At 40.5% G+C, this 24,006-nt stretch overlaps 3 protein-coding genes across 4 annotated transcripts in view; 2 read left to right on the forward strand and 1 right to left on the reverse strand.

Moving 5' to 3' along the window:
• Positions 1–719, forward strand: part of SNW1 (SNW domain containing 1) — a 33,051-nt gene extending 32,332 nt beyond the window's left edge. The window contains exon 14 of the mRNA XM_004681658.2: positions 33–719. Coding sequence (XP_004681715.1) covers positions 33–231 — 199 coding nt within the window. The 3' untranslated portion in view covers positions 232–719. The remainder of the gene's footprint in view (positions 1–32) is intronic.
• Positions 716–5,278, reverse strand: SLIRP (SRA stem-loop interacting RNA binding protein). Its single transcript, XM_004681660.2, has 4 exons — positions 5,132–5,278; positions 2,056–2,114; positions 1,239–1,346; positions 716–827 (listed from the first exon to the last, which is right to left on the reverse strand). Exons 1-4 carry the CDS (start codon positions 5,226–5,228, stop codon positions 756–758), a joined length of 336 nt encoding a protein of 111 aa, XP_004681717.1. The 5' UTR covers positions 5,229–5,278; the 3' UTR covers positions 716–755.
• Positions 5,248–23,877, forward strand: ALKBH1 (alkB, alkylation repair homolog 1 (E. coli)). Of its 2 annotated transcripts, XM_012724556.1 has the most exons (7): positions 5,429–5,518; positions 5,626–6,322; positions 7,947–8,055; positions 10,491–10,653; positions 16,557–16,647; positions 19,999–20,192; positions 22,715–23,877. In XM_012724556.1, the coding sequence occupies exons 2-7, from the start codon at positions 6,320–6,322 to the stop codon at positions 23,130–23,132; spliced, it is 978 nt and encodes a 325-aa protein (XP_012580010.1). In that variant the 5' UTR covers positions 5,429–5,518; positions 5,626–6,319; the 3' UTR covers positions 23,133–23,877. The 2 variants fall into 2 exon arrangements, with proteins under 2 accessions (XP_004681718.1, XP_012580010.1); XM_004681661.2 differs by lacking the exon at positions 5,626–6,322 and having other exon boundaries at positions 5,248–5,518.
• Positions 23,878–24,006: the final 129 nt, after the last annotated feature.

Genomic DNA, 24,006 nt, shown 5'->3' on the forward strand with positions numbered 1-24,006 from the left:
TAGTTATTAAAGTTCTTTCTCTTTTCCCCTAGATTTGTTCCTGATAAGGAGTTTTCTGGTTCAGATCGTAGACAGAGAGGCCGAGAAGGACCTGTTCAGTTTGAGGAAGATCCTTTTGGTTTGGACAAGTTTTTGGAAGAAGCCAAACAGCACGGTGGCTCTAAAAGACCCTCAGACAGCAGCCGCCCCAAGGAGCACGAGCATGAAGGCAAGAAGAGGAGAAAGGAGTAAGAGACACCTCTCTTCACAGTAATGAACTATTATTCAAACCCTCATGATGCAAGTCATACGGGGAAACACTTTGTAAATCACCAGGATAAAAACCAAATCTAGGTGTCAGACCTAGCGCTACTTTTTATTATGGGAGAAAGGGGGAAGATGGTAAATTCTACTTTGAACTATTTAGTTTTTTTAAAGAGTGGGTTGTGTTTGTCTCTCCCCCCGCCCTGCCCCCCACCTTTTGGCATTTATAGAACATGCTCCCCACACACAAAATTAAAACCATTTCCTTTTGTGTGACATTAGTACTTTGGGGTTAATATTTTGTGTAAGAACAATTACTTATGAATGAAGTTACCCAACTACAGTGAGTAGGATGATCATATATTGGAACTAACCTGCCAAATGTTTGCCCCATCGCACTGTTTTAATTTGGAGTGGGGAAAATAAGCTCTGCTTGGTGCAACTATTTGTTTCAAATAAAAACATTCAGACAAAAATTTCCATTTTGTTTATTTAATAGCCAGCTAATAGTCTCAAAAATCTTTCTCTTCATCAGATGTTTGATCCCCTTGCAAAACTTTTGGTCTTTGGGCTTGAACATGGAGCTGAAAAAATCAAATAAGCACTATAAGGAAAGGCAATGTCCACAGAAACATTCATCTGAAAAGTGGTACTTTAAAACAGACTATTAGTGAGTCAGTACCATTAAGACAAGAGGATGTTATTTGTTTCTTGTCCTTAAGACCCTCTGAACAGCAATTAAAAATTGTAAATCATCTGATCCAAGGTCACATAGTAAGTACAAAAAATAGGATTTCAATCCAGTTCTGCCTAGATCATAAGTATAAGATCCCACTCTTGCATTTAGCAAAATGAAAGTATTCCTTCTTTAGACCTTATAGAATCAGGCAGACTACTGCCACCACAAATCACCCAATGTCCCTGTCACTCCATGTTCTGACCTATTTAAATCAATATACCGAAAGCTCATAAATAGGATACAGAACAACATGTACCTTTACTCCATCAATAACATGATTTTCCTGTTGTAGTGCATTATGAAGTTCTTCTTCTGAAGAAAACTGAATCCAGCCCATACCTCTGTGGAAGCCAGTGTCTTTGTCCTAAAAATTAGAAATTTAGGAGAAAAATCAGTAACTCCGAGCTCCAAAGCAAACTACCATATTTTCCTTCTGCCAGAACAGGGTAATACACACTTGACCATACCAAAAGCCTTGCTTTAATACACACGCACCCTCCTAGCTAACCAAGGATTAATCCCTGTTTCTATTTTCTGCTGCCATTCAAGAAGTAAAATATGGGTAATCTAGCTCTGTTTCATTCTATATACAAATCTTGCAGCAAGTCAAGAGAAATTTAGATAGCATAAGGAAGTAGTCTGTTTATAATTTCTTCACATCTACAAACTAGAAAATTTAGCCAAAAATACCTAGATGCACTTTGGTAATTTATGAGACAATCACCCTTATTACTACCACTGTTGCCATTACATGCTCCTAAATGAAAAAGAAGGGAAAAAAATATTAAAAAATACCCTTACCTAGTAGATTTCTCAAATAATTTTGTTATTTACCCTCACACAAAAGGCAGCACTGATATATATAAGTTGTCTTAAGCCAAAAAGCTTGTGTTAATTTATTTAACAATAACAAATACCTAGGATACGGTATCAGTATCACCCATAATTTTATTATAATATAATAAAGATACCAAACAACTTTCCATTAGAAACCCATCTAAGTTGACATGTTCTAATGAACAAAAAATTAAAAATTTGCCGTTAACATGAATGCTTTTTTAAATAATACTCACAAAAGGTAGAGAGCATTTTCTTACATGACCAAATTGTGCAAAATGTTCTCTCAGCTCAACTGTACGGGAAGGGAAAATATTAAAAGTAGTTAATGTATTTTGTATTCTCTAGACTGCAAAAACCAAAAGTTTCTAAAGTTCCCAAATTTATTGTGAACAGAAGCTACTTTGCAGTTCCTTGGAGCCTTAAGATTTAGAAAACAGCTATGATGTTGACTCTAAAACTGCAACACACCAGATTTGAGGGAATGGAGACATGCATTGATAAACTGCTGAGTTGACCGTCATCTTCATCCCCCACCAAAATACTGAATAGCTTCATACTAGGTACCCAGGCCAAATACATCTTTATTATTTTATTGGGCACCTTCTGCTATACAAGACAATATATTAGCCATTTTTAAGAGTCTCCATAATGAATAATATATAATCCTGATGATCAAAAAACATGATCTTTTCTCTTTTGAACTACAGTGCTTGCACTTTTGCTGATATGCATTTCATATTACCTGCTTATTCCCCTACTTATTCCAAATTGCCTCATTTGATCAACAACTACCTGTATTTGTTATAAGTCTTTACCTACACTTTAGCACCACAATTACACCATAAGCAGCCTGAATGTTGGTTCCACTGTGTCTACAGTGACTGATAACACAAGAGGGCAATATTAGCTGAATGGAGAAATGTATGTCCTGTAATCCTTCAATAAGTAACAGGGCCTAAATTTCTGAAGAATTCTACACGGTTGGTCAAATCCATCTATCAAGATCAGAACCTCAGAGAACACGTTACTGCAGAATAAATAAAATAGTGTCAGACACATTTTAAACCAGGTAATAAAATTCCTAGAAAACACTCATTTCCCCAAAAATGCCCTTTTCCCATATCACTTACAATTGTTAAGAAAAACAGCTGCAAACACCAATAATACCTATCATGTACTAGATACTCCTTAAATAGTTGAATGAACTGAGAAACTTTCAGTTATATGCTATGTAGACTCTTTAAGGTTTTTTTTTTTTAAAGATTGATTTATGCATGTAAGAAGTGGAGTACAGGCCAGAGGTGTGGGAGTTGAGAGGATTCACCAGAGACAGGCTTTTAAACAGCCCATTATGGTCTGAAAACCTGCATCCAGAAGATGCTAATGAAACCACTCAGCATTGCCACAGACCAAGTCTCTACCCACTACAAATTGGGAAGATGGGGGCACAAGTCAATCTATTTTTCTTCTTGCTACTCACTCCTGGGCCACAAAATCTAAGAGGAGTGTAACTCATCCCATTCTTTCATTTTAAGGAGGCTGAGGGCGCTCTTTGGTGGCACAAGGAGTTAAGTCCCAGCACTATAAAGCTGTCCCCAGCCACTGCAGCACGAATTTGATACCTGGCCAGTGAGGAGATCCACATGGCACAGCTGACCTCTACTGTCTTGCCTGCTGCTCCCCTCAGCAGTGTATTTCAGTAGCTCTGTCTGTTCTGCTCCCCATTCCATTTCTGGTGAATCCTCTCCCACCCCCTGCACCTCTGGCCTGTACCCCAGTTCTTGTATACATAAATAAATTTTTAAAAATTAAGGGTGCTGACCTGAAACAAATATTTACAAAAGTGAGAATGGAATTTTAGACATTGGTAAGCATATAGAGAATATTTGAAGATTGACTTATTTAGGCATACAAGAACTGGGGTATAGGCCAGAGGTGCGGGGGTAAAAGGATTCACCAGAGTCAGAGTGGGGAGCAGAACAAGCATATCTACTGAAACACACTGCTGAAGAGAGCAGCAGGCGAGAGAAGAAAGGTCTGCCAGCTCCCTGGCAGGGGATAGAACTACTGCTGCAGTGGCCAGGGACAGCTTCACAGTGTTGGGTTTTAACCCACTGCACCACCAGGGAGGGCAGAGAACACTATCTTAAAACTTCAGCTAACAAAACTCAATGTTGGTGAGAGTTCATTACTCCTGACATCTCCCATAGCTCTGATTTTAGTAATCATGAAAATAACCATTACTTGAGTACCTTATCTGCATCTAGCATGTCTAAAAAGTCTACACAAACTCATTTGACCGAATCAAACTTGATATAGATATTATTGACTCCATTTGTTGAAGATAAGGCTGAGGCCCTTTCCCCAAATTACCTTCAGTTATTCAGATTACCCAGCTAATAAATGGCACAGTTGGATTTTTTTTTTTTTAAGATTTATGTATTTATGCTTACAGAACTGGGGTACAGGCCAGAGGTGTGGTGGGTGAGAGGATTCACCAGAGACAAAGTGGGGAGCAGAACAGGCAGGTGTACTGAAAAACACTGCTGAGGGGAGCAGCGGGCAGTTTAGGAGGTCTGCCACACCATATGGGTCAACCCCCTGGTGGGCATCGAACTCTGTGCTTCAGTGGCTTCCTAGAGCTTAAATGCTGTGCTTTAACCCCTGCGCCACCAGGGAGAGCCCACAGTTGGAATTCTTAACACTAACAGATGACTTGGGGGCATCTCAATCATAATATACAATCTCTTCGGTATAACAGCCAGAGAGACCTTATAGGTTTTTTAAACCCAACAAATTCTATCTTTACTCCTATTCCTCTTCCGAACTACTCCTAATTTTAACAGAATTCACTAACATCAACTTAAACGTCATTCCACTTCTCATTCACGAAAGGTTGTTCATTTTTTAAAGCTATATAAATAGATCTGACCCTCCCGGATACCACGCAGGTATTCATTTCTGAGCTAAATTACAAAAACTGCCTTCAGCTCGTCTCCTCGCCTTCAATCTTGCCACTCTGCATCTATCTGCACACTACAGTCAAACGGATCCCTGCAGAACCTTAAACCTTCAAGATTATAAAAACCCATCCCACCAAATCACTGCGAAGGGCAGATGATCTTGAATGCTTAACACAAGGACTGTCCCTGGAGGGATATAACTGGAAGCAAAGTTTCTCTGCGCTCACTGGCTTGCTCGGGAGCTAATTCAGCCCCCTGCTCCAAGCACGCTCACTGACTGCTCCGCAGCAAGCAGAGCTTAAGAGAAGTGCTTGGACCTCAAAAGTACAGACCATGCATCACTCACTTGCGTTAGCGGTCCAGGGAATTCTTCTGACAAAAGCAACGTGCCGGCCCATGCCAGTACGCAGCGCCAGAGCGCCTCTCACCGCAGAAGCCGCCATTTTCAGGCTGACCCACCTTCGTGACCCGTGATCGCGACCCCGGAAGAACCTGCCGGATCCCGGAGCAAGAGAATCTGCTTCCGGGTCAGAAGAACGGAGGCGGCGAAATGGGGAAGATGGCGGCGGCCGTGGGCTCTATGGCGACGCTGGCGGCAGAACCCGGAGAGGACGCCTTTCGGAAGCTTTTCCGCTTCTACCGGCAGAGCCGCCCCGGGACCGCAGACCTGGGAGGCGTCATCGACTTCTCGGCGGCTCAAGCAACCTGCGGCACCGGGCCCGGTGCCCTCAAGGTACGGAGGGACGAACGGCGCGCTTCTCCCCGTCGCCTCGCCTCGTCTCGCCTCGCCTCGCTTCCTGGAGGGACTTCAGTGTCCTCCTCGCGTCTTTTCGCTTACAGACTGATTGCTGTGAATGGTTCTCGCCCTCAACGGACGCGAAGTTGAACTGCCCATGAAGCATCAAAATTTGCGACGAAGAGCTTTGCTGCCGATTTCTTCACGCGACCATTTTGCTACCTCGGGCCAGAAATGCCTTTGAATTGGTGTTTTGTCTTTCCGTTACTTGTCCTTGAGCAATTTATACTTCGACTTGTGTTAAAACCCGTGAGATGTGTAGCCTTCTGCAGTTTGTGAAAAACTCCCTGGGTGATCTCAGAATTGAAAGGGGCTGATGTTATTAGATAGCCGCTGCCCTTAAAACTGGCCCTTGTTTTCTCTGGGCCTTTTAGATAGGGGACAAAAGAGATTCTGATGAGATAGCCTCTCAGAGTGGACCGCATAGGGCAAATGAACCCAAGCGCCATCCATTATTTCCACCTTTCCCCAAGGAAATTAAGAAATTAATACAGAAGTGGCGTGGGGGGAGAGGGGGCCCAGGGAGAACTGCATGTGCAGTGTAATGCTGATTTTCTTTACAGTATCTTTAACCTTGATCTCTTCATTTCTTCTTCATGTTGTCCACGAATTGTTGCATGCGGCATCCTTTTCAAGCTTAATAACAGCTCTAAATAAAATGAAATGCTATGGTAACACCGTATTGGTCTAGAACTCAGCTTCTTAGCACCTTCTAACCCAGCTAACTTTTGTTAGCAAATGGTAAGCGTTGTCAGAATAAGTCTGTAGTTGTAATATCATCGTTTTCTCATCCCAGAGCCTCCCCATTCAGAGCCATTTACCCATAATTTACCATAATATATACATTTACAGTGGAAACAATCCCTAGGAGACATTTTGTAGCACAGTACCTTGAAGGCAAGTCAGTAAATGCTTTACCTATTAAGTACATAAAAACTTGGATATTTGTTCCCCAACTCGGAGCAGATTCAAAATAGCAAATTCGGGAAGCACATTGGAGAAAATGATCGTTGGTAGTGCATAAAGAAAGGAACAGTAAAATCTTTTAAAAACTCAGTGGTTTGAACTTTTGTAAAATAAAAATAAATAAATAAACTCAGTGGTTTGGATCAGCATAATATGTAATAAGACAGATTCACAAACTTTAGATCTGAGGATGCTGTAGAATTGCAGTACAGTATTAAGTATGGTCACGCCAAGAAATGATTACAGAATACTTAAAATAAAAGCATTTTATCAGCCCATAGCTACCTGAAGAAGTTAGCTGGTCAGAACTCTTAAGAAAGGTCCAAGTAGACATTTTATTATGTGGTTATACACCAACCACTTACAGGTATTTATCTGGCAGAGTTGTGAGGATAAAAGATTTTATCTTTCTGGAAGAAAATATTTGTTTTCTAAGGAAAGCCATATCTTATGTTTATTATTTATAACAGAATAAAGTTTCTTTATCTACATGTCCTTTAGTGGTGACATGTTGGATCTTTTAACCAATTAAATAAGTTACCATATGCTCTCTTACATGCAAAGAATTTTTTATAAGCTTCCTAAGTAATTAACAAAGGCAAAAGTCTAAGTTTCAATGTAAAGTTTTGTCTAAAATACATATATATGTAATTATTTTTATCAAGCAGGATTCCCAGTGTTTTATTGAAACATTTCTTCTGTCTGATTAGAGCTCTCCTTCCATTCTCTCATCCTCCCCAGTTTTGTATTCCTTATTAGATCTGCATAAACACCAACTGTATATATGCTTCAGAAACATTGTTAGCCTTAACTGGCTGGAGTATTCTTGTACACCAAACACCTTTCATGATCAAGAGTCCTCAAAAATCACAAAGGTGTAGGATCAGGAAACAATCATGTTGAAGCCCCAAATTAGCCTGCTTCTCATTACCATTTAGTTTTATGTAACTGTTAGTATATTGATGAGGATATAGTCTAAAGGGTTAAGTGGCTTACCTGAAAGTCTTATATCTAGAAAGTAATAGAAGGCCCTCCCTGGTGGCGTAACCAATTAAAGCATAGCACCATGAAGCAGCCAGTGCAGCATGAGTTCAATCCCCAGCCAGGGAAGTGACCCACACGATGTGGCAGACCTCTCCTGACCCGCTCACTCCCTCAGTGATGTATTTCAGTGCTCTCCACTCCGTCTCTGGTGAATCCTCCCTTGCACCTCTGGCCTGTACCCCAGTTCAGTATGCACAAATAAATCTTTAAAATAAAGTAGTAGAGTTAAGTTCAAGATCCCAGCCCAGACTTAAAATTTCTTTCTCCCATACCAAAAATGTTCTTCGAGGTAGAGGATATCTGAGTTAACCTGTAAATAGCTCTAGCCATCTGACTTATGTTTCCTTCCTGCCAGGTGTTCAGATCTCAGCTAAGTGTGTCCTCCGTGAGTGAGCATGATGCACATAGAGCAGGACTTCAGCCAGTCAGCAAGTGGCGAGCCTACGGACTTGAAGGCTATCCCGGTGAGTGCAGCTCACCTCCGAAGGTGAAGTCACTTGACGATCTGTCAGATTTCAAAGGAGGAGCAATAAGCAAATAAATGGACAAAACTAAACACACAGAAATGTTCCATTCCTAAATTCTGCCTCATCTAAAATTTCCATTTAGCATTCCCAAAAGATAGAATACGAATCTGTAGTATCTACCTTATATCACAGAAAATAACATACCAGCCACAAATAAAAAAATTTAAAGACACTGACTTGGAGCCCCTACCATAATACCTGCTGTCTGAAATACCACTTCGAATGATGGAATAATTCATAATGATCAGTCGCAAAAGTCCTATATTCTCAAATGACAAAATTGTTGCTGTCATCAAGGCTAAACCTTTGAAAAGAGAGTTACAGTTAATGAGATCAAAAGTTCTAATAGGCTAGTGAAGAATTTTGAATTTTAGTGATACTGGATAGCTCACCTTACAGACAGAGAAATTAAGATTCTAATGAATAGTGGATAATGTTACTAATCTTTCTATGATCATGGGGCTGTTAATTATCCCAAACTTTTTTAGATAAGTTTAGATGATAAATGTCTTATTTGGCCAAATAATCTTAGTATCTGTCATCCCCTTTCTTTCCAGAGGACATAAAGTTAATACAGCCATTTGTGATTTCAACTATGGATTGAAAACAAGAAATTTCCCCCAAAAAATTAATTTTCATTGTAGTAAAGGTCAGGTCCATTTATGCTACAGCTCATAATACATTGTAACCACCAAAGTGTGTGTTAATAACACAGACAGGTGTAACAATTTAGTATTTCCTACTAAAGGACTTGCATGCTTCCTTTCTGTACTGAGGAACAAGATACTTGAGTCTTATGACTGAAGTCACAAAGAGTTGGAGTTTTACATTTGTATGTGAAAGCGTTACTCTCTATAAATGGAGAGCATGTGTCACCAGTAGCCTTTTATGTATTCTTATTCTTGAACACCGCCCTTCAATTTTTCAGGCCTCCCTCCTGTTGCAAGACCATGTTTCTCTACTACTGTGCCTTCTTCCCTTAACAGATTGTTCACATAAGATTACCAAACCCACCTGAGTCTTCTATAGTCAAGTTACTATACTTGCTTTTTGAGGTTTTCTAGGATTTCACTTTAAATTTCATCATTTAAGTTAGATGTTATTGTGTCCTTTATTTTATCCTCCCTGCTGTTATAAACTGCATTTAATAGAAATAAAATGTCTAAAACACAGTAGATGACAGTCTCCTCTTACGCTGACAAGACCCTGTCAGACTCTCTGGGCCCTGCTTGTTCTGAGGGAACCTGAGTACACTGTAACTTTTCCTCGCACAGGTAAACAGAGAGTGATGGGTCTAAAGACCAGGCAATGAGTCTGAAGAGTAGACTTAAATGGTGCACTTGATAGCATCAAACATTTGAGGAGCTGCCACATACAGGAAGGGACAGGAAGCATTGAAGACTAGTGGTTAAGACCTTGGTTCTGGTTCTAAGCTACCCAGATTCATGTCCTGGCTCTATCTTCACTGTTTGATCTTACACAAGTTTCAGAATCTTCCTCAGGGCCCTCCCAGCATGACAGAGCCAAAAAGAAGGATAAATTTGAAATTTGAGAGATTATAGATTAATAAGCAGTGGTACATTCATTAGAATGTAACTTTCAGGTTTATTTATTACGTAAATTCAGTGTCTAGTTCTCTGTACCTGCAGTAAATAAAATAGAGAGGTCTTACATGACTTTATTTATTATACCTGATGAAAATTTCAGGGAAGACTTTTGGCAGTTTAAATTAAAAGGTTTGCTTTGAAAAATAAACTTTTTAATAAAAAAAAAAAAGGTTTGCTTTGAGGCGACACAATTAAAAGGTGTGGAATATTTGTTTCTCTTGACACTAATCCAGAAAGCAAGAGATATTTGCATAAATACCTGATGTCTGATGTTCAGGTCCAAAAGCATTTCATTAACTTGAAGGAACTTCCATCCTCTAATGTTGCAGGATGAGAACGAGAATATTTGCTTTTCAGTCAGGAGACCATGAGGCATAATCAAAAGGAGATGGGAGGTAAATAATAGAGAAGTGAGGCCCTCCCTGGTGGCGCAGTGGGTTAAAGCACTGCACTAAGAAACTAAAGCCACTTCCCTATGAGTTCGATTCCCGCCTGCCCCGGAGGCGACCACATGGCGAGGCAGACCTCTCCTGACCCGCCCCACTGCTCCCCTCAGCAGTGTACTTCCTCGATCTGCCTGTTCTGCTTCCCACTCTGTCTCTGGTGAGTCCTCTCACCCTCCGCATATCTGGCCTGTACCCCAGTTCTGTACGAATAAATAAATCTTTAAAAAAAAAAAAATAGAGAAGTGAGATAAGGGTAGCAGCAAAAATAATTTATTTGAATAACTAATGGGGAATTTCCCCCTTTTTTTTTTTTGTATAGGGTTTATTTTTATCCCAAACCCCTTCCTCCCAGGTTACCAGTGGCACTGGATAAAGCAGTGCCTGAAGTTATATTGCCAGAAACCTAATGTATGTAACCTGGACAAACACATGACTATAGAAGAAACCCACGATCTGTGGGAACAGAGCAAAGAGTTCCTGAGGTAAGTCTTAACTCACAGTAAATTGCAGGAATTTGGCGGGAGTCATCACAGATCTTCCCAACTAATCTTAAACAGCGTAATGAAAGTGACTGGCTTGTTTATTTTCCCCTTGTTTGCAAATGCAGCATGATTATATTCTTTCCCCCAGGAATGTATGGACAGATGCTTTGACAGTTATATTAAATTGAGATCCATTTTAAAGATTTGCTTATGATGGCTTAGATATTGAGTTCATCTTCATTAATCATGACACAATCCATTTTCATTCAGCTTCAGCTTTTTTCTAAAGTGAGTTACTTTAAAAAGACTGGTGTCCTAGGGATATGTAACACTGACAGCTTATTTCTCCTCTAGATGAAGTTAATACTACTAGCTAATTTATGATAGGTCATAATTCATGAGAATTAATGTTTGTACCTTAATCTGATTTCAACATCATTTATTAGTCCACAAGTATTTAAGGGTTGGTTGTGTACGAGGTGTGACATTAAGGTACAGAGCAAAATACTCTGACAGAAACTCGGTATAAGTAGGAATCATTGTAATAGAGCTCAGAAAGTAATACCATATGTGTGTAGAAAAAATTCTATGGGAGGCCAAAGGAAGAAATGATTCTGCTAGGCAGGGAAGAGATGTCAAGGAAGATAAAATGATTTTTTAAAATTGGGTTCATTATCCTCTTATTTTAACACTGTCCATTTGAGTTAGTCTTGATAAATGATTAGGAGTTTGCCAGTCAGAAAAACAAGACTGTTTGGAGAAGGAAAGCAGCAGTATTTAAACATTAAGTTTTTCTGTGAAACAGGAACCCAAGAGGTATGTATCTGTGTTTATTCAGCATATATCTATGGAGTTTCTGCTGTGTGTTAGAGACTGCTTGTTTTAGAGTTTCAAAACAGACATGACACCATTTGTAGTTTAGTTGAAGACAGAGACCTAAACATAGAATTAGTTTTCAGCAGTTACAGAAATAGAGATCATAATATATTATGGGAATAATCATGTAGCTAGCTAATTGTCAAGGAAGAAGAATCTTTTAAGTAGTAAATGAAGAAAAAATATTTGGATTTAGAATCAAAAAGAGGTCTGTTCACAAAATTCGGGCACCTAATTGTACTGTTCAAATTTTATTGTTAATGGGTCCTCCCTAGTAGCACGGGGTAGTATCTCAGCACTGTCAAGCTATAGTTCCAGCCACTGTGGCTTGAGTTCGATCCCTGACAAGGAGCTGACCCACATGGTGGAACAGACCTTTTCTGTCTTACCCACTGCTCCCCGCAGCAGTGTATTTCAGTCAGTCTGCCTGTTCTGCTTCCTACTCTGTCTCTGGTAAATCCTCTCACTGCCTTTCCCCCCCACCCCCACATATACACACTTCTAACTGGCACTCTAGTTCTTGTATGCATAAATAAATCTTTTTTAAAAAATGCAGTGTTAGTGAATAGTATAGCTAGGGATTCCTGCGCAAGACTACAAGCAGCATTATTTGTAATAGAAAAAAGAGAAATACCTTTAGCATCCACCAGCATGAGACCAGATCGGTCAACTTGATGAACTCCAGTGGTAGAAAGCAGCCACTAAACAATCTTAAGTCCAACCTTCTCAGAAATACTGTAGAGTCTATAGGCAAATAAAATCATTTCTCAACATCTCATCTCCATCAGCTTAGTCTAAAGCACCATTAATTTAGTAGCCTTATAGCCAGCCTCCTTGGTCTTTTCTTGTCCCCCCTTCAGTCTATTTTCTACAAAAGAGTCTCTTCTCTTAAGGTTTCTCATCTGCAACAGTTCATTTCTGATACAAACTGTCAGAATCAGCACAGACACAAGTGAAGGGCATGGTCCCTAGTGAGTCTTCCTTCGCTTCAAACATTAAAATCACAAGTTTCAGAAATATCAGGCAACCCACACTTCTAACCAAGTGTTTACAAATTCAAGAATATCCCCATGACTCCCCTCAGGAGAGTCACACTCAGGAGAGTCACAAGTCAGGAAAGATTATACTTATGATTACAATTGTGTTTTAAAGGCTATAAATGAAGAGAGACAGAGCCATGTCTGGAAAGCAGCTTCCATGACCTCCAAGCCCTTTGCCCTCCCAGGAAGCTGTCCCACACCTTAGTGTCCAGAGTTTTATTTACGGTTTTGCTACCTGATTATGATTGATTGAACTCCTTCTTTAGCCCCTAAACTGTTCCTTGCGTTCCTGCTGATGATTACTTGACTCAAAACTGCAACCTAGTCAGAGTGTTGGTCTTCCTAAGGTGCCAGCTCACAACCTGTGTCATCTCCTTAGCCTAAACGCAGGTCTACCTTTAAGTCCTGCTGTGAGGGACAAAACCAATGCTATCCCTCAGGAAATCAGTGGATTTAAATTTCCATCCCAAGAACCAGGGGAAAAGAGAAACACATCACACTTAAAATAAAATCCAGTGTCTTTACCATATCCTAGATGATCTGGCCCCAGCCACCTCTCCCATCTCACCTCCTACCAGCCCTTTGCATTTATTCTTCTCTAGCCATGTTAACCTGCATGCTAATCCCTGAACACATCAGGCCTGCTCAGATTCTTTGTACAAGCTTTTCCTTCTGCCTGCAAAGTTCTTCCTTTAGATAACCAAGGACATGTTTCCCTTTAGTTCCTTGTTCTAATGTCATCTTAGGTGAGATGATTCCCTTACTCAGTTTACAATAGTTCCCTGCTTCCCCCCATTCTTTATCATAAACTCTTGCCCTACTTTTTAATTCTTCAGTGCATAACAGTTATCAAATATATTTAAAGAATTAATAGATACTGGCTGTACCTTTTAAACTATGTGAATATATTATCTATTCAAAAATAATGTTTTAAAGAATAAGATAAGGGGAAATATAAGTAAAAGCTTTATTTCCATTAGTTAGCTTAGGAAATGCTTTGTATATATTTTGTGTGTGTGAAAACTTTTTTCCATTGATACCCTCTGTATGGAAGTTAAGTTAATCCTTTCCTCTTTACTTCTACTTTAATACTTTAAATGAGACCATTATAATACTTAGAGTGAGCCCAGTCATTTGCTCAGACTAGTCTGGTTCTTACTCAACTAAAAAAGATTTGGATTTTTAATTTTGGCTGGAGTAGTGTTTCTCATAGCATGGTCCCAAACCAACAGCTTCAGTAACACTTGCAAACTTAATAGAAATGCAGGTTCTTAGGCCCGACCCTAGACCTGATGAGTCAGAATTTATAGGCCTGGCCCTGGTCATGTGAGTTTTAACAAGCCCTGATGGTGATTCTGATGACCATTAATGTTTGGCAAAAAGTAAAGAGGCTAAAGCTTTCTGTATAACTCTTGTCACCTGGATACTCAAGGCACTATTAAGTTGTGGAAGCCAAGTTTATACTGCTCACTTCAGCATCTTCCTTTTCTGTCTCCTGTCATTGAGACTGACTTTAAATAAGGATTTGGGTACCAAATAATATCTTGAAAAGGAAAATAAATAGAATGAATTCTTTTTCAGGATAGGCATGTATGCTATAACTACATCTGTGTTGCCATTGAGCACAAATCAGTGAGTCCAGAAAGGAATCATAACTATTTTTCTTTCTCAAGGCTATTGAAATAGCGTATGTCCTCTGGAGAAGAATATCAGGAAATTCTTTTATTTGTATCTTTAACTGAAGAAACAATGGTAGACCTGTATTAATAGCAACTTTGCGTGCTCTTAGTTTTTACACACAGAAAATATAAATAATGGATGGTGGTTATTCATAGTATATCAGTCAGCCTGTTGCCATCACTGGCCAAACCTACTATATCTCTTCCCTTACATTGGTTTGTTTGTTTCCTAGTTTTTTAACTGAATTGGTGTATATAAAGAGAGAAGACAGAATATTCCTAGTAATAGAGTCCCAGTAAAATGCCCAAAATACCCTTTCCTTCATGGGCAAAGGGTTGGCAAAGTGGGGCTGCTGAGGCCTCAGAGGGGACTGCACAAGGGGGTTGAACAGGTCCCAAAAGCTGACAGAAGGAGATACCACATCAGGTTTAACAGCTGCTGTTGTCTTTGCCAAAGACAGCCTTGGCAAGCCCCTTTTAAGTCTTCTACATACCTCTCCTCCACTCTCCAACTCTCCTCCCTGCAGTGACAGGCTGCAAATCAGGCCACAGGAGCAAGACACCCGCCCTATATTGTTAGTGTTGTCTGTCTCCTGTTGTGCCAGGGTTACCCAAAGCCACACCCCAGTTCAGTGATACACCATGTTACTCACAGGACTCAACATTTTAGTTGTACTCATGGATATGATTTATTATGTGAAAGAATACAGAGAAAAATCAGCAGAGGAAGAACTTACAGGAAGCAGGTACAAGCTTCCAGGACATCTCCCAGGGAAGTCGTGCAAGATGTGCTTTATTCCCCCAGCAACAACTTGGGGCAGCATGTATGAGATGTCTGCTTAGGGAAGCGTGATGGCCAGGTTTTTACTAGGAGCTGGTCGCTCAAGCATACTCCACCTGATGCATACAAACTTTCAGGCGTCCAAAGGGAAGCAGATGTTCAACAGAATCTAGTTGTTTGTGTAGCTCCAGCACAATGCGCCACAGTTCTGATATTCAAGTTCCAGATGTCTGCAAGGACCAAACTTGTAAACAAACCTTTTAAAAGATAGCAATCAAACCTGCTAGGTCTCTCCTCCACGACTATTCTAAACAAATTGGTGTTTGTTCCACTCCATTTAGCTACTGGTCTTGATGTATGTCTGTGTCATGATGTCCTTCTTAAAGGGCAAACTTTGTGAACACAGATAGCCTCTGTTTATTCTGTAAACTCTGTCAGACATCAAAATGAGTGCTACTTCCAGTGTGAGCCTCTAATATCCTTTGCTTCTGCTCCTACATGTGCCTTTACTGCCCACTACCTGTTTAAACAGGTAGATGCACAGCTCCCAGTTCTGTTCTGCAGTCCTAACTTATCAGACTTCTGGCTTTAAGCTCAACTTTTTCTTAATTCTAGTGGCCCTCAAGGTCTTGTCTTGTATTTTAATGCTAGATGGTATACTGCCTTAAATTTCCTCCCTCATTTCATACCATTTATCTCCTGTCAGGAGATCAACTCCATAAGCAGCAGAATCTTTCTTTAAACAGCAGTGTTTCGTGGACCAAAAAAAAAATTGATTAATTATGTAAATTACAAGAAAAATAGATCTTGCCGTCTCATGTTTTTAGACATCTAGAGGTGAATCAAACAAATTAGTTTCCTCTTTAGAAAAGGAGTAGTTAATCCCATAGATTTGATCAGACAAGATATAATTGTAGAAAGGACACCACTCTATTTTCCAGAAACCTCCTGTGGTTTGAACAAGGGGATTTCAGAAACCAAATCAATTACAATGGTCCTTAATTGTCAGCTAAGCCTCAATTATCTAAGCTGTGTTGTACAGGGTTGAAGAAGTCATGTTAACCCAGTTATTTTTGATTGTATGCTATATTTTGTCAAACTTTTTTCTCTAACCTGCAATTCTGGGAAGACACCATCATTATAGACATAGTGATAGCTGTGATTAATCATCCTCTACTTTTAGCAAACCAAATTAGCCAAATTTTCAATTACCCATAGTGCTCTTAGTCCCATTTCCCATGGACAGGTGGAGACATTTCTGCTGTCATTCTTGTTTTATCATTATTGAACTGCAGGAGACTTGGCATTTAAAATTGATCCCATTGAGCAAGAGGGTCTAGAACTAGGAATTAGAAATGTTTCCTTTTAAATGTATGGTCAGTTCATTTATTTGTTTTAATTTCCCTTGTCAAGATTTAAGTTAACTGTTATGTGTTAGAAAATCAATTTACATTCCAGTGTAGTGTCCACACAAAGAGCTCTTACTGTCATTTGAGATGAATAAATCTTTGTCTCCAATTTCTGCAGGTATAAAGACTTAAATAAACGAAGACCCCGAAGTTTACTAGAGAAATTACGCTGGGTAACCTTAGGCTACCACTATAACTGGGACAGTAAGGTATTCAGTTTTTCTTAATTCCATTATTTTTACATTTTTATGCTTCTGATCACATGGTTAGGTTTCTTCCTGGCCACGCTTAAAGTACCAGATTATACCATTTTGGGAGGATCTCTTGTTAGACATAGTTCAGAAGGTATAAATAACTTATCTATAGAAAATTTCTTCTTCATGTGCTCTTCAGTTATATTTTTCTAAATAGTTTTCAGGGACATAGATTCTTCTCCACTGAATTCAAGAGCAGTTCTCCATTATAATGTTTATTTCCATTGTATTTATTTAATGTGTTGAGCATTTGTTTTCTATCTAGCACTTGCCTAGAGTAAATAAAAGTTCTCTAAATTTCTGGTATTATCTTCCATTAACTCACAGAAGAACTTCCAAAATCAAGTTCTTCTATATAAAATCTGAAGAAAGATAGGAAAGAATGCTCTACAGTTAGTAAATTCCATGTTTTCCTGATATAGTTTCTTTTTTCCTGACCTCTATGCTTCAGAAAATACCTCCTTTATCATTGGCAGCGCCTTGCCTCTTGTCTCAGTGAGACAGTTGTGACTAAGTGAAAGGACTAATCTGAGCGTAAATGAAATAAAACATATTGGTATAGACCTTCCTACTTATTGGTTACTTTGTAAAACCTCCATAATTTCTGTCAACCTAAGTAATTAACAAATACATTAATTGCTCAAAATAATGAGTGACACAACAGTGTCTGATTGTTCTAAGCAGTTAAATGCATTACCACAATAAATGTTAGCTTATTGGTTTTTGATATTTATTGTTGATCTTATATATCCAAAGAATACTAAAATGAATAAAAATTATCAAAAACTAAATAAGTAGCACATGGAAAGCGAAAGAGAATTAAGCTATTGCATAGTTTAGTGAGTGTTGAAAGCCCAAAAACTTACTTCATCCCAGCAGAGCTGGTGCTAGAACAGTAGCTCTAAATGCTGAAACTAAAAATGGCTTTGAAAGCATGAAAGTTCTCCACACCCTTAGTTTTGAAAAATTAGATCGGAGCTCTTTATTTGCATTTCAGTAGAGGGAGAAGAAAAAAAATAAGACACACATTCCCATTGAAGAGGCTAGGTCATCCGTCAGAGACTTCTCACAGAAGTGTCACTTACCCTGAAGTTAAAAACTCATTTCTGGCCAAAATGAATACATTCTTCCCCTGTCTGTGACACTATTGGTCCAGCTAGAATACAATAGGACACTAGTGGAGATGTGACACAAATGTGGATTTCTAACCAGATTTCAGGGTGTTTGAGCAGAGGGAGAAGAGAGGAGCATCAAGTCATCAAGGAAGAGTGTTGAGTGCAGGCTGCCAGGGCCAGAGTGCCCCTGCCTGCGTGGGGACTGCCGCCTCTCATTCTCGTGAACACTGTGCAGAGGAGTGTGAGGGAGAGCTATGCCCCTGTTGGGTTGGTTGGTTTTTTGTAAGAGAGTATTTGTGACTTTTAGGCACAACAAATAAAGGCCGTTCAGGTTGGTAAGTGCTGAAAATTACTTTCATTTTAATGTCCTTCCTTTGGCCCCTGGTATAAGCCAGTTTCAGGTCAGAAGTTTTGAGCATGTTGTAGCAGCATCAAACCAGTGAAATCAGCTCTAAGCATTGTTACAGGCTCAGGGGTCTGAAACCAAACTGGCAATGGTATTTGAGTTCCTTTTTTTTTTTTTAATAAATTTTGTACTTTAGGGTAGTTTTAGATTTACAGGAAAAAATGAAGATGATACAGAGCCTTCCTATATAAGGGAATTCTCCCTATTATTAATATCTTACATTAGTAAGCCTGGTGGTACAAAGGGTTACATCTCAGCACTATGAAACTGTTGGCAGCCACTGCAGCATGAGTTCAAGCCCTAGCCAGGGAGCTGACCCACATGGTACAGCAAATCTCTCCTGTCTTGCCCGCTGCTCCCCTCACCAGTATATTTCACTTGACCTGCCTGTTCTGCTCTACCTGTCTCTGGTGAATCCTTACACCCCCTGCACCTCTGGCCTATGCCCCAACTCTTGTATGTGTAAACAAATTAAATAAATCTTTAAAAAAATAACATATTAGTGTAATACCTTTGTCTTAATGAGTCAGTAGTAATATCTTAAATTGTGAAGTTCATACTACAGAGCCCCTTAGGTTTTTGTTTGTTTTGTTTTGTTTTGTTTAAGATTTATTTATTTGTGCATACAGAACTGGGGTGCAGGCCAGAGGCTCAGGGGCAGTGAGAGGCTTCACCAGAGACAGAGTGGGGAACAGAACAGGCAGATCAACGAAGTGCTGAGGTGTAAGGGGCCTTGACCAGCAAGGCCGAGGATTGGGGTACCAGGGTTGACCAAAGGAAAAAGGCAAAGATGGAGACAAGTGCGAGAGTGGGGGGGGGGGGGGGGGGGGGGGGGGGGGGGGGGGGGGGGGGGGGGGGGGGGGGGGGGGGGGGGGGGGGGGGGGGGGAGGGGGAGGGGGAGGGAGAGAGGGAGAGGGAGAGAGAGAGCTTTATTGTGTCCTGCAGCTATATATATATGTGTATACAAAGAGGGCGGTGCAGTTAGTGCGGGTGGGGGGTGGTCTTGATGGTTTAATGTCTTAAAGGTCAGTGGGTTTGAGGGGAGGGATCTGTAATCATCTTAAGGGAGTGGACACTTATCTCAGGAGCCAGAGATAAAACCTTTCTCAGGTGCAGGGAGAAAGGAGTGGGAAAAGGGATTTGGGTGTGCTGCATTCTTAACCAGGATGTTTACCCTAAGTTCCGATCAAGTGTTGTTTTGTGCATAGGAGGCAAAGTCCTGGTCTCGGTCCCTGACATTGAGGAGAGCAGCGGGTGGGTCAGGAGAGGTCTGCCATGCCACGTGGTCACCTCCAGGGCAGGCGGGAATCGAACTCATGTGGAGGAGGCTTTAGATTCTCAGTGCTGTGCTTTAACCAGCTACGGCACCAGGGAGGGCCGCCCCTTAGTTTTTAACAAAATTGTTTTTCAGTTCTAGGATACCACATTACACTTAGTTATCATGCTTCCCTAGACATCTCAGTGACAGCTTTGAGTTAGTTCTTTACCCTAACAGAATTACCCTGTTTGGAATCGAAGTATACTAGAGAGAGGTGTAGGAATTGCCTCCTGTGTAGACTCCCTGGGCAGTCTCTCTGTCTAACTTCGCATGGCGCAGAGGCTGCCTGCCCTGCAGCAGGTGCTGGCTGTTTGGACACTTCTTTATTAGATTACCAGATGCCTCCAAAATGGATGAAGAAATCATGTTTATGTTATTACATATGTTAGTTGGCTTGAAATTAATCTTATGCCACGGTTTTCTGAGATCATTGTTTATTTTTCTTATTTTTTCTACTTTTATCAAAGAAATATTCAGCAGATCATTATACACCTTTTCCTTCTGACCTGGCTTTCCTCTCAGAGCAAGTAGCTGCTGCCTGTGGGTTTCAGGGTTTCCGAGCTGAAGCTGGTATCCTCAATTACTATCGATTAGACTCCACACTAGGAATCCACGTGGACAAATCTGAACTAGATCACTCCAAACCCCTGCTGTCATTCAGGTAAGTTAGATCTAGGGTTTTGGGAATATGTTTTATAACTTCATTCCTTTTCCTAAAACATTTTTTAGCTAAAGTAAATAAAAACATTAAACTTTTTAAAATGGTGGAACTCTGTATATAATCATTCACTTCTGGGCTCCTTAATATAAATCACAAATAAAATTAGCCTAGACCTATAGCAGTTGCTATTTCTGCTTAAGAAGTTTGGGGTCTGCCTTTTGTAATGAAAGGTATTGTCAGTGTGTTCATGAAATAGACAAGTGGAAAGCTGTAAGGCACAGTGAGCATCCTTTCGGAAGGGAAGAGAAAAATTCAGAAGCCCAAATAGTTTATTCTCCTTGTCTCCCTAAACGTGTTTAATTTTATACAGAGTAGCTGAACAGGCACAGCAGACCTCTCTTGTCTTGCATGCTGCTACCTTCGGCAGTGTACTTCTTTAGCCTGCCTGTTCCACTCCCCACTCTGACTCTGTAGAGTCCTCTCACCACCCCTGCACCTCTGGCCTGTACCCCAATTCTGTAGGTATAAATAAATCCTTTTTTCTTAAAAAAAAAAAAATGAGGGCCCTCCCTGGTGGCGCAGCGGGTTAAAGCACAGCACTGAGAAGCTAAAGCCACTTCCGCATGAGTTCGATTCCCGCCTGCCCCGGAGGTGACCACATGGCGAGGCAGACCTCTCCTGACCCGCCCGCTGCTCCCCTCAGCAGTGTACTTCGTTGATCTGCCTGTTCTGCTCCCCGCTCTGTCTCTGGTGAAGTCTCTCACTGCCCCTGAGTCTCTGGCCTGTACCCCAGTTCTGTATGTACAAATAAATAAATCTTAAAAAAAAAGAAAAAGAAAAAAAGAATAACTGAATAGAATCTTTAATCTTTAAAGTAAATTAGAACATAATAATAAAAGGCTCATTTTATTGGAACACTTAAATCTTAAAAATGTATTAATGGGAGCCCTCCCTGGTGGCGCAGCAGGTTAAAGCACAGCACTAAGAAGCGAAAGCCACTTCAGCATGAGTTCGAACCCTGCCCACCCCAAAGGTAATCCACATGGTGCGGCAGACCTCTCCTGACCCGCCCGCTGCTCCCCTTAGCAGTGTACTTCGTCAATCTGCCTGTTCTACTCCCCACTCTGTCTCTAGTGAATCCTCTCACCCTGCACCTCTGGCCTGTACCCCAGTTCTGTATACACAAATAAATAAATCTTAAAAAAAAAATACATAAAAAAATGCACCAGTGGCACTTACCTGTATAATTTTTTAATTAAATTTTTTTATTTTTATAGTTTATTTTTACATCATTTTGTGCCTCTTTCCATCTCAGTTGTAATCCCTGTTGGCTTCCCATCACCAATTCACCTGTCTGCCATCACCATAGTCCTATGCCCTCCCCCCCATTTTTTATCCCATTTCCCACTCCATAAAATGTCTCTGGTATATATAGTTGTTCATTATTAATTTTTTCCCCCTGGTCTTTTATGCTCACTGAGTGAAACCATCCTGTATTTTTCACTTTCTTTCTGGCTTATTTCACCTAAGCATGATCTTTTCCAGCTCCATCTATGTTGCTGCAAAGGGCATGTGTTGATCTTTTTTGATTGCTGAGTAATTCCATTGTGTATATGTACCACATCTTTTTAATCCAGTCATCTACTTTGGGGCATTTGGGTTGATTCCATGTCTTTCCTATTGTAAATAAAGCAGCAGTAAACATGGGGGTTCAGGTTTTTTTTGTGTCTTTGGGGTAGAACCTCAGAGTGGGATTGTTGGGTCTTAGGGAAGCTCCATGTTTAGCAGTTTGAGGAACCTCCAAACAGGTTTCCATAGTGGTTGTACTAGTTTGCATTCCCACCAGCAGTGCAGGAGCATTCCTTTTTCTCCACATCCTCGCCAACATTTGTTGTTGCTAGTTGTTTTAAAATATGCCATTCTAATTAATGTGAGGCGATAACTCATTGTGGTTTTAATTTGCATCTCCTTTATTACAAGTGATGTTGAACATTTTTTCATATGCTTGTTGGCTGTCTGCATTTCCTCTTTGGAGAAGTGTCTTTTTAGCTCTTCTGTCCATTTTTTGATGGGTTTGTTTATTTTGTTGAGTTTCACCAGTTCTTTGTGTATCTTTGTGCTCAATCATTAGTATTGTATGAGAAAATTTTTTCCCAATCAGTGAGATATCTGTTTCTTGTAATGTCTTTTTGCTGTACAGAAGAAGCTCTTTAAACTTGATGTAGTCCCACCTGTTTATCCTTTCATTCACTTAAAATTAAATTTTTAATTTACTTTTTCAACTGCTTTGCCTTGAATTTTATTTTGCAACAGTTCTGTAGGTTCTACCTTAAGGTAGCAAGTTATGGTTGCTCCCTCAGACATAAACCAGCAGAGAAGGATCTTAGCACAATTTAAAATGGAGGGTTTGGGAACAATAAATATCAACTGAAATTAGAAAATAATACAACTGGCATAACCTTCCCAACCATGGCTAGTAACAGACATGTACTGTTGCATATTTTTGACTTGTCTTTTTGTAGCTTTGGGCAGTCTGCTATCTTCCTCCTGGGTGGCCTCAAAAGAGATGAAGCCCCCACCGCCATGTTTATGCACAGCGGCGACATCATGGTAATGTCAGGTTTCAGCCGCCTGTTGAACCATGCCGTCCCTCGGGTCCTGCCAAGTCCAGAGCTGGAAAGCCTGCCCTGCTGCCTAGCAACACCTCTCCCAGCTGTGCTCCCCAGAGACTCAGTGGTGGAGCCCTGTTCAGAAGAAGACCGGCAGGTGTGTGCCAGCTACCTGAAAACTGCTCGAGTCAACATGACTGTCCGACAGGTGCTGGCCACAGACCAGGACTTCCCTGTGCAGCCTGTGGAGGAACCGAAAAGAGAAGGGCTCTGCCATCGGCACGGCGAGAAAAGTCCGTTCAAACGAGCACGGTTAAACCCTGACACTTGACATGTGGAGATGCCGTTCTCCTACTCAGTCAGGGCTTGTAGTAAGTGACTGCCGTTTTCTATTGTAGACTTTCCCAGAGCAAGCCAAAAACAGGGAAAAATCATCACTCGTCACCCTTTGCTTTGGAACCCATCCTGAAGAAAAGATTGATCAGGCACAATGTGAGAGGCCCTGGGAAGCAGGGCCTTCCACAGCAGCTTCTCAGCCACTGCCGTTGTCTCAGAGGAGGCAGGCTGGAGTTTCCATCTCTATATACTTTTTAAATACCTCTGATTTAATTTATGGGAAATATGGTGTCCTTCCCACCACCCCATCAGTTATTTATGATAAATCTGGAGTTCCATGCACTAACCATTTAGCTCACATCTGTAATCCCTCCAGTCAAATTCTTTGGTTTTCTTTTCTGACCTTCACAGAAGAATTCTATGTGAATTAAAACACTACTACATGAATTAAGAAATTAATCACATTGTCTCTCTTGCCTAAAGGGCAAGTATTCATACACCCAAGGAAAGAGTAAGAATAGTTTCTCCCACCATCCTTCACATCTCTAAACTGTCCCATTGGCTTTTTAATGCAGTTTTAATTGTTGGAGTAAAGAAGTCCTGAGGGTATTCTGTAACTGTTTTCTTTAGGAATAAACTTGGTCAATTTTAAATTGAAACTGTACCCATCATTGTGGGTTAGTGTATGTGTTTTTTTCCCTATTTTTACGTTTTGGTGTTTTGTTTTGTTTTTTTAAGATTTATTTATTTATGCATACAGAACTGGGATACAGGCCAGAGGTGCAGTGTGGTGAAAGGATTCACCAGAAACAGCAGGGAGCCGAACAGGCAGCTCTACTAAAATACACTGCTGAGAGGAGCAGTGGGTG

The sequence above is a fragment of the Condylura cristata genome, unplaced genomic scaffold, assembly GCF_000260355.1.
Source record: "Condylura cristata isolate star-nosed mole 26May11 unplaced genomic scaffold, ConCri1.0 scaffold00013, whole genome shotgun sequence".
Classification (NCBI taxonomy): Eukaryota; Metazoa; Chordata; class Mammalia; order Eulipotyphla; family Talpidae; genus Condylura; species Condylura cristata.

Bases quoted from the DNA above. Each gene is read 5' to 3' on its own strand.
- SLIRP (XM_004681660.2), bottom strand. From the start codon at position 5,228: ATGGCGGCTTCTGCGGTGAGAGGCGCTCTGGCGCTGCGTACTGGCATG. The intron at 2,115-5,131 runs GTGAGTGATGCA...CTTCCCGTACAG, and splicing joins TCCCTGGACCGCTAACGCAA to TTGAGCTGAGAGAACATTTT. The intron at 1,347-2,055 runs GTGAGTATTATT...TCTAATTTTTAG, and splicing joins GAAAATGCTCTCTACCTTTT to GACAAAGACACTGGCTTCCA.
- ALKBH1 (XM_004681661.2), top strand. From the start codon at position 5,336: ATGGGGAAGATGGCGGCGGCCGTGGGCTCTATGGCGACGCTGGCGGCA. The intron at 10,654-16,556 runs GTAAGTCTTAAC...CAATTTCTGCAG, and splicing joins CAGAGCAAAGAGTTCCTGAG to GTATAAAGACTTAAATAAAC. The intron at 16,648-19,998 runs GTATTCAGTTTT...CTTTTATCAAAG, and splicing joins ACTATAACTGGGACAGTAAG to AAATATTCAGCAGATCATTA.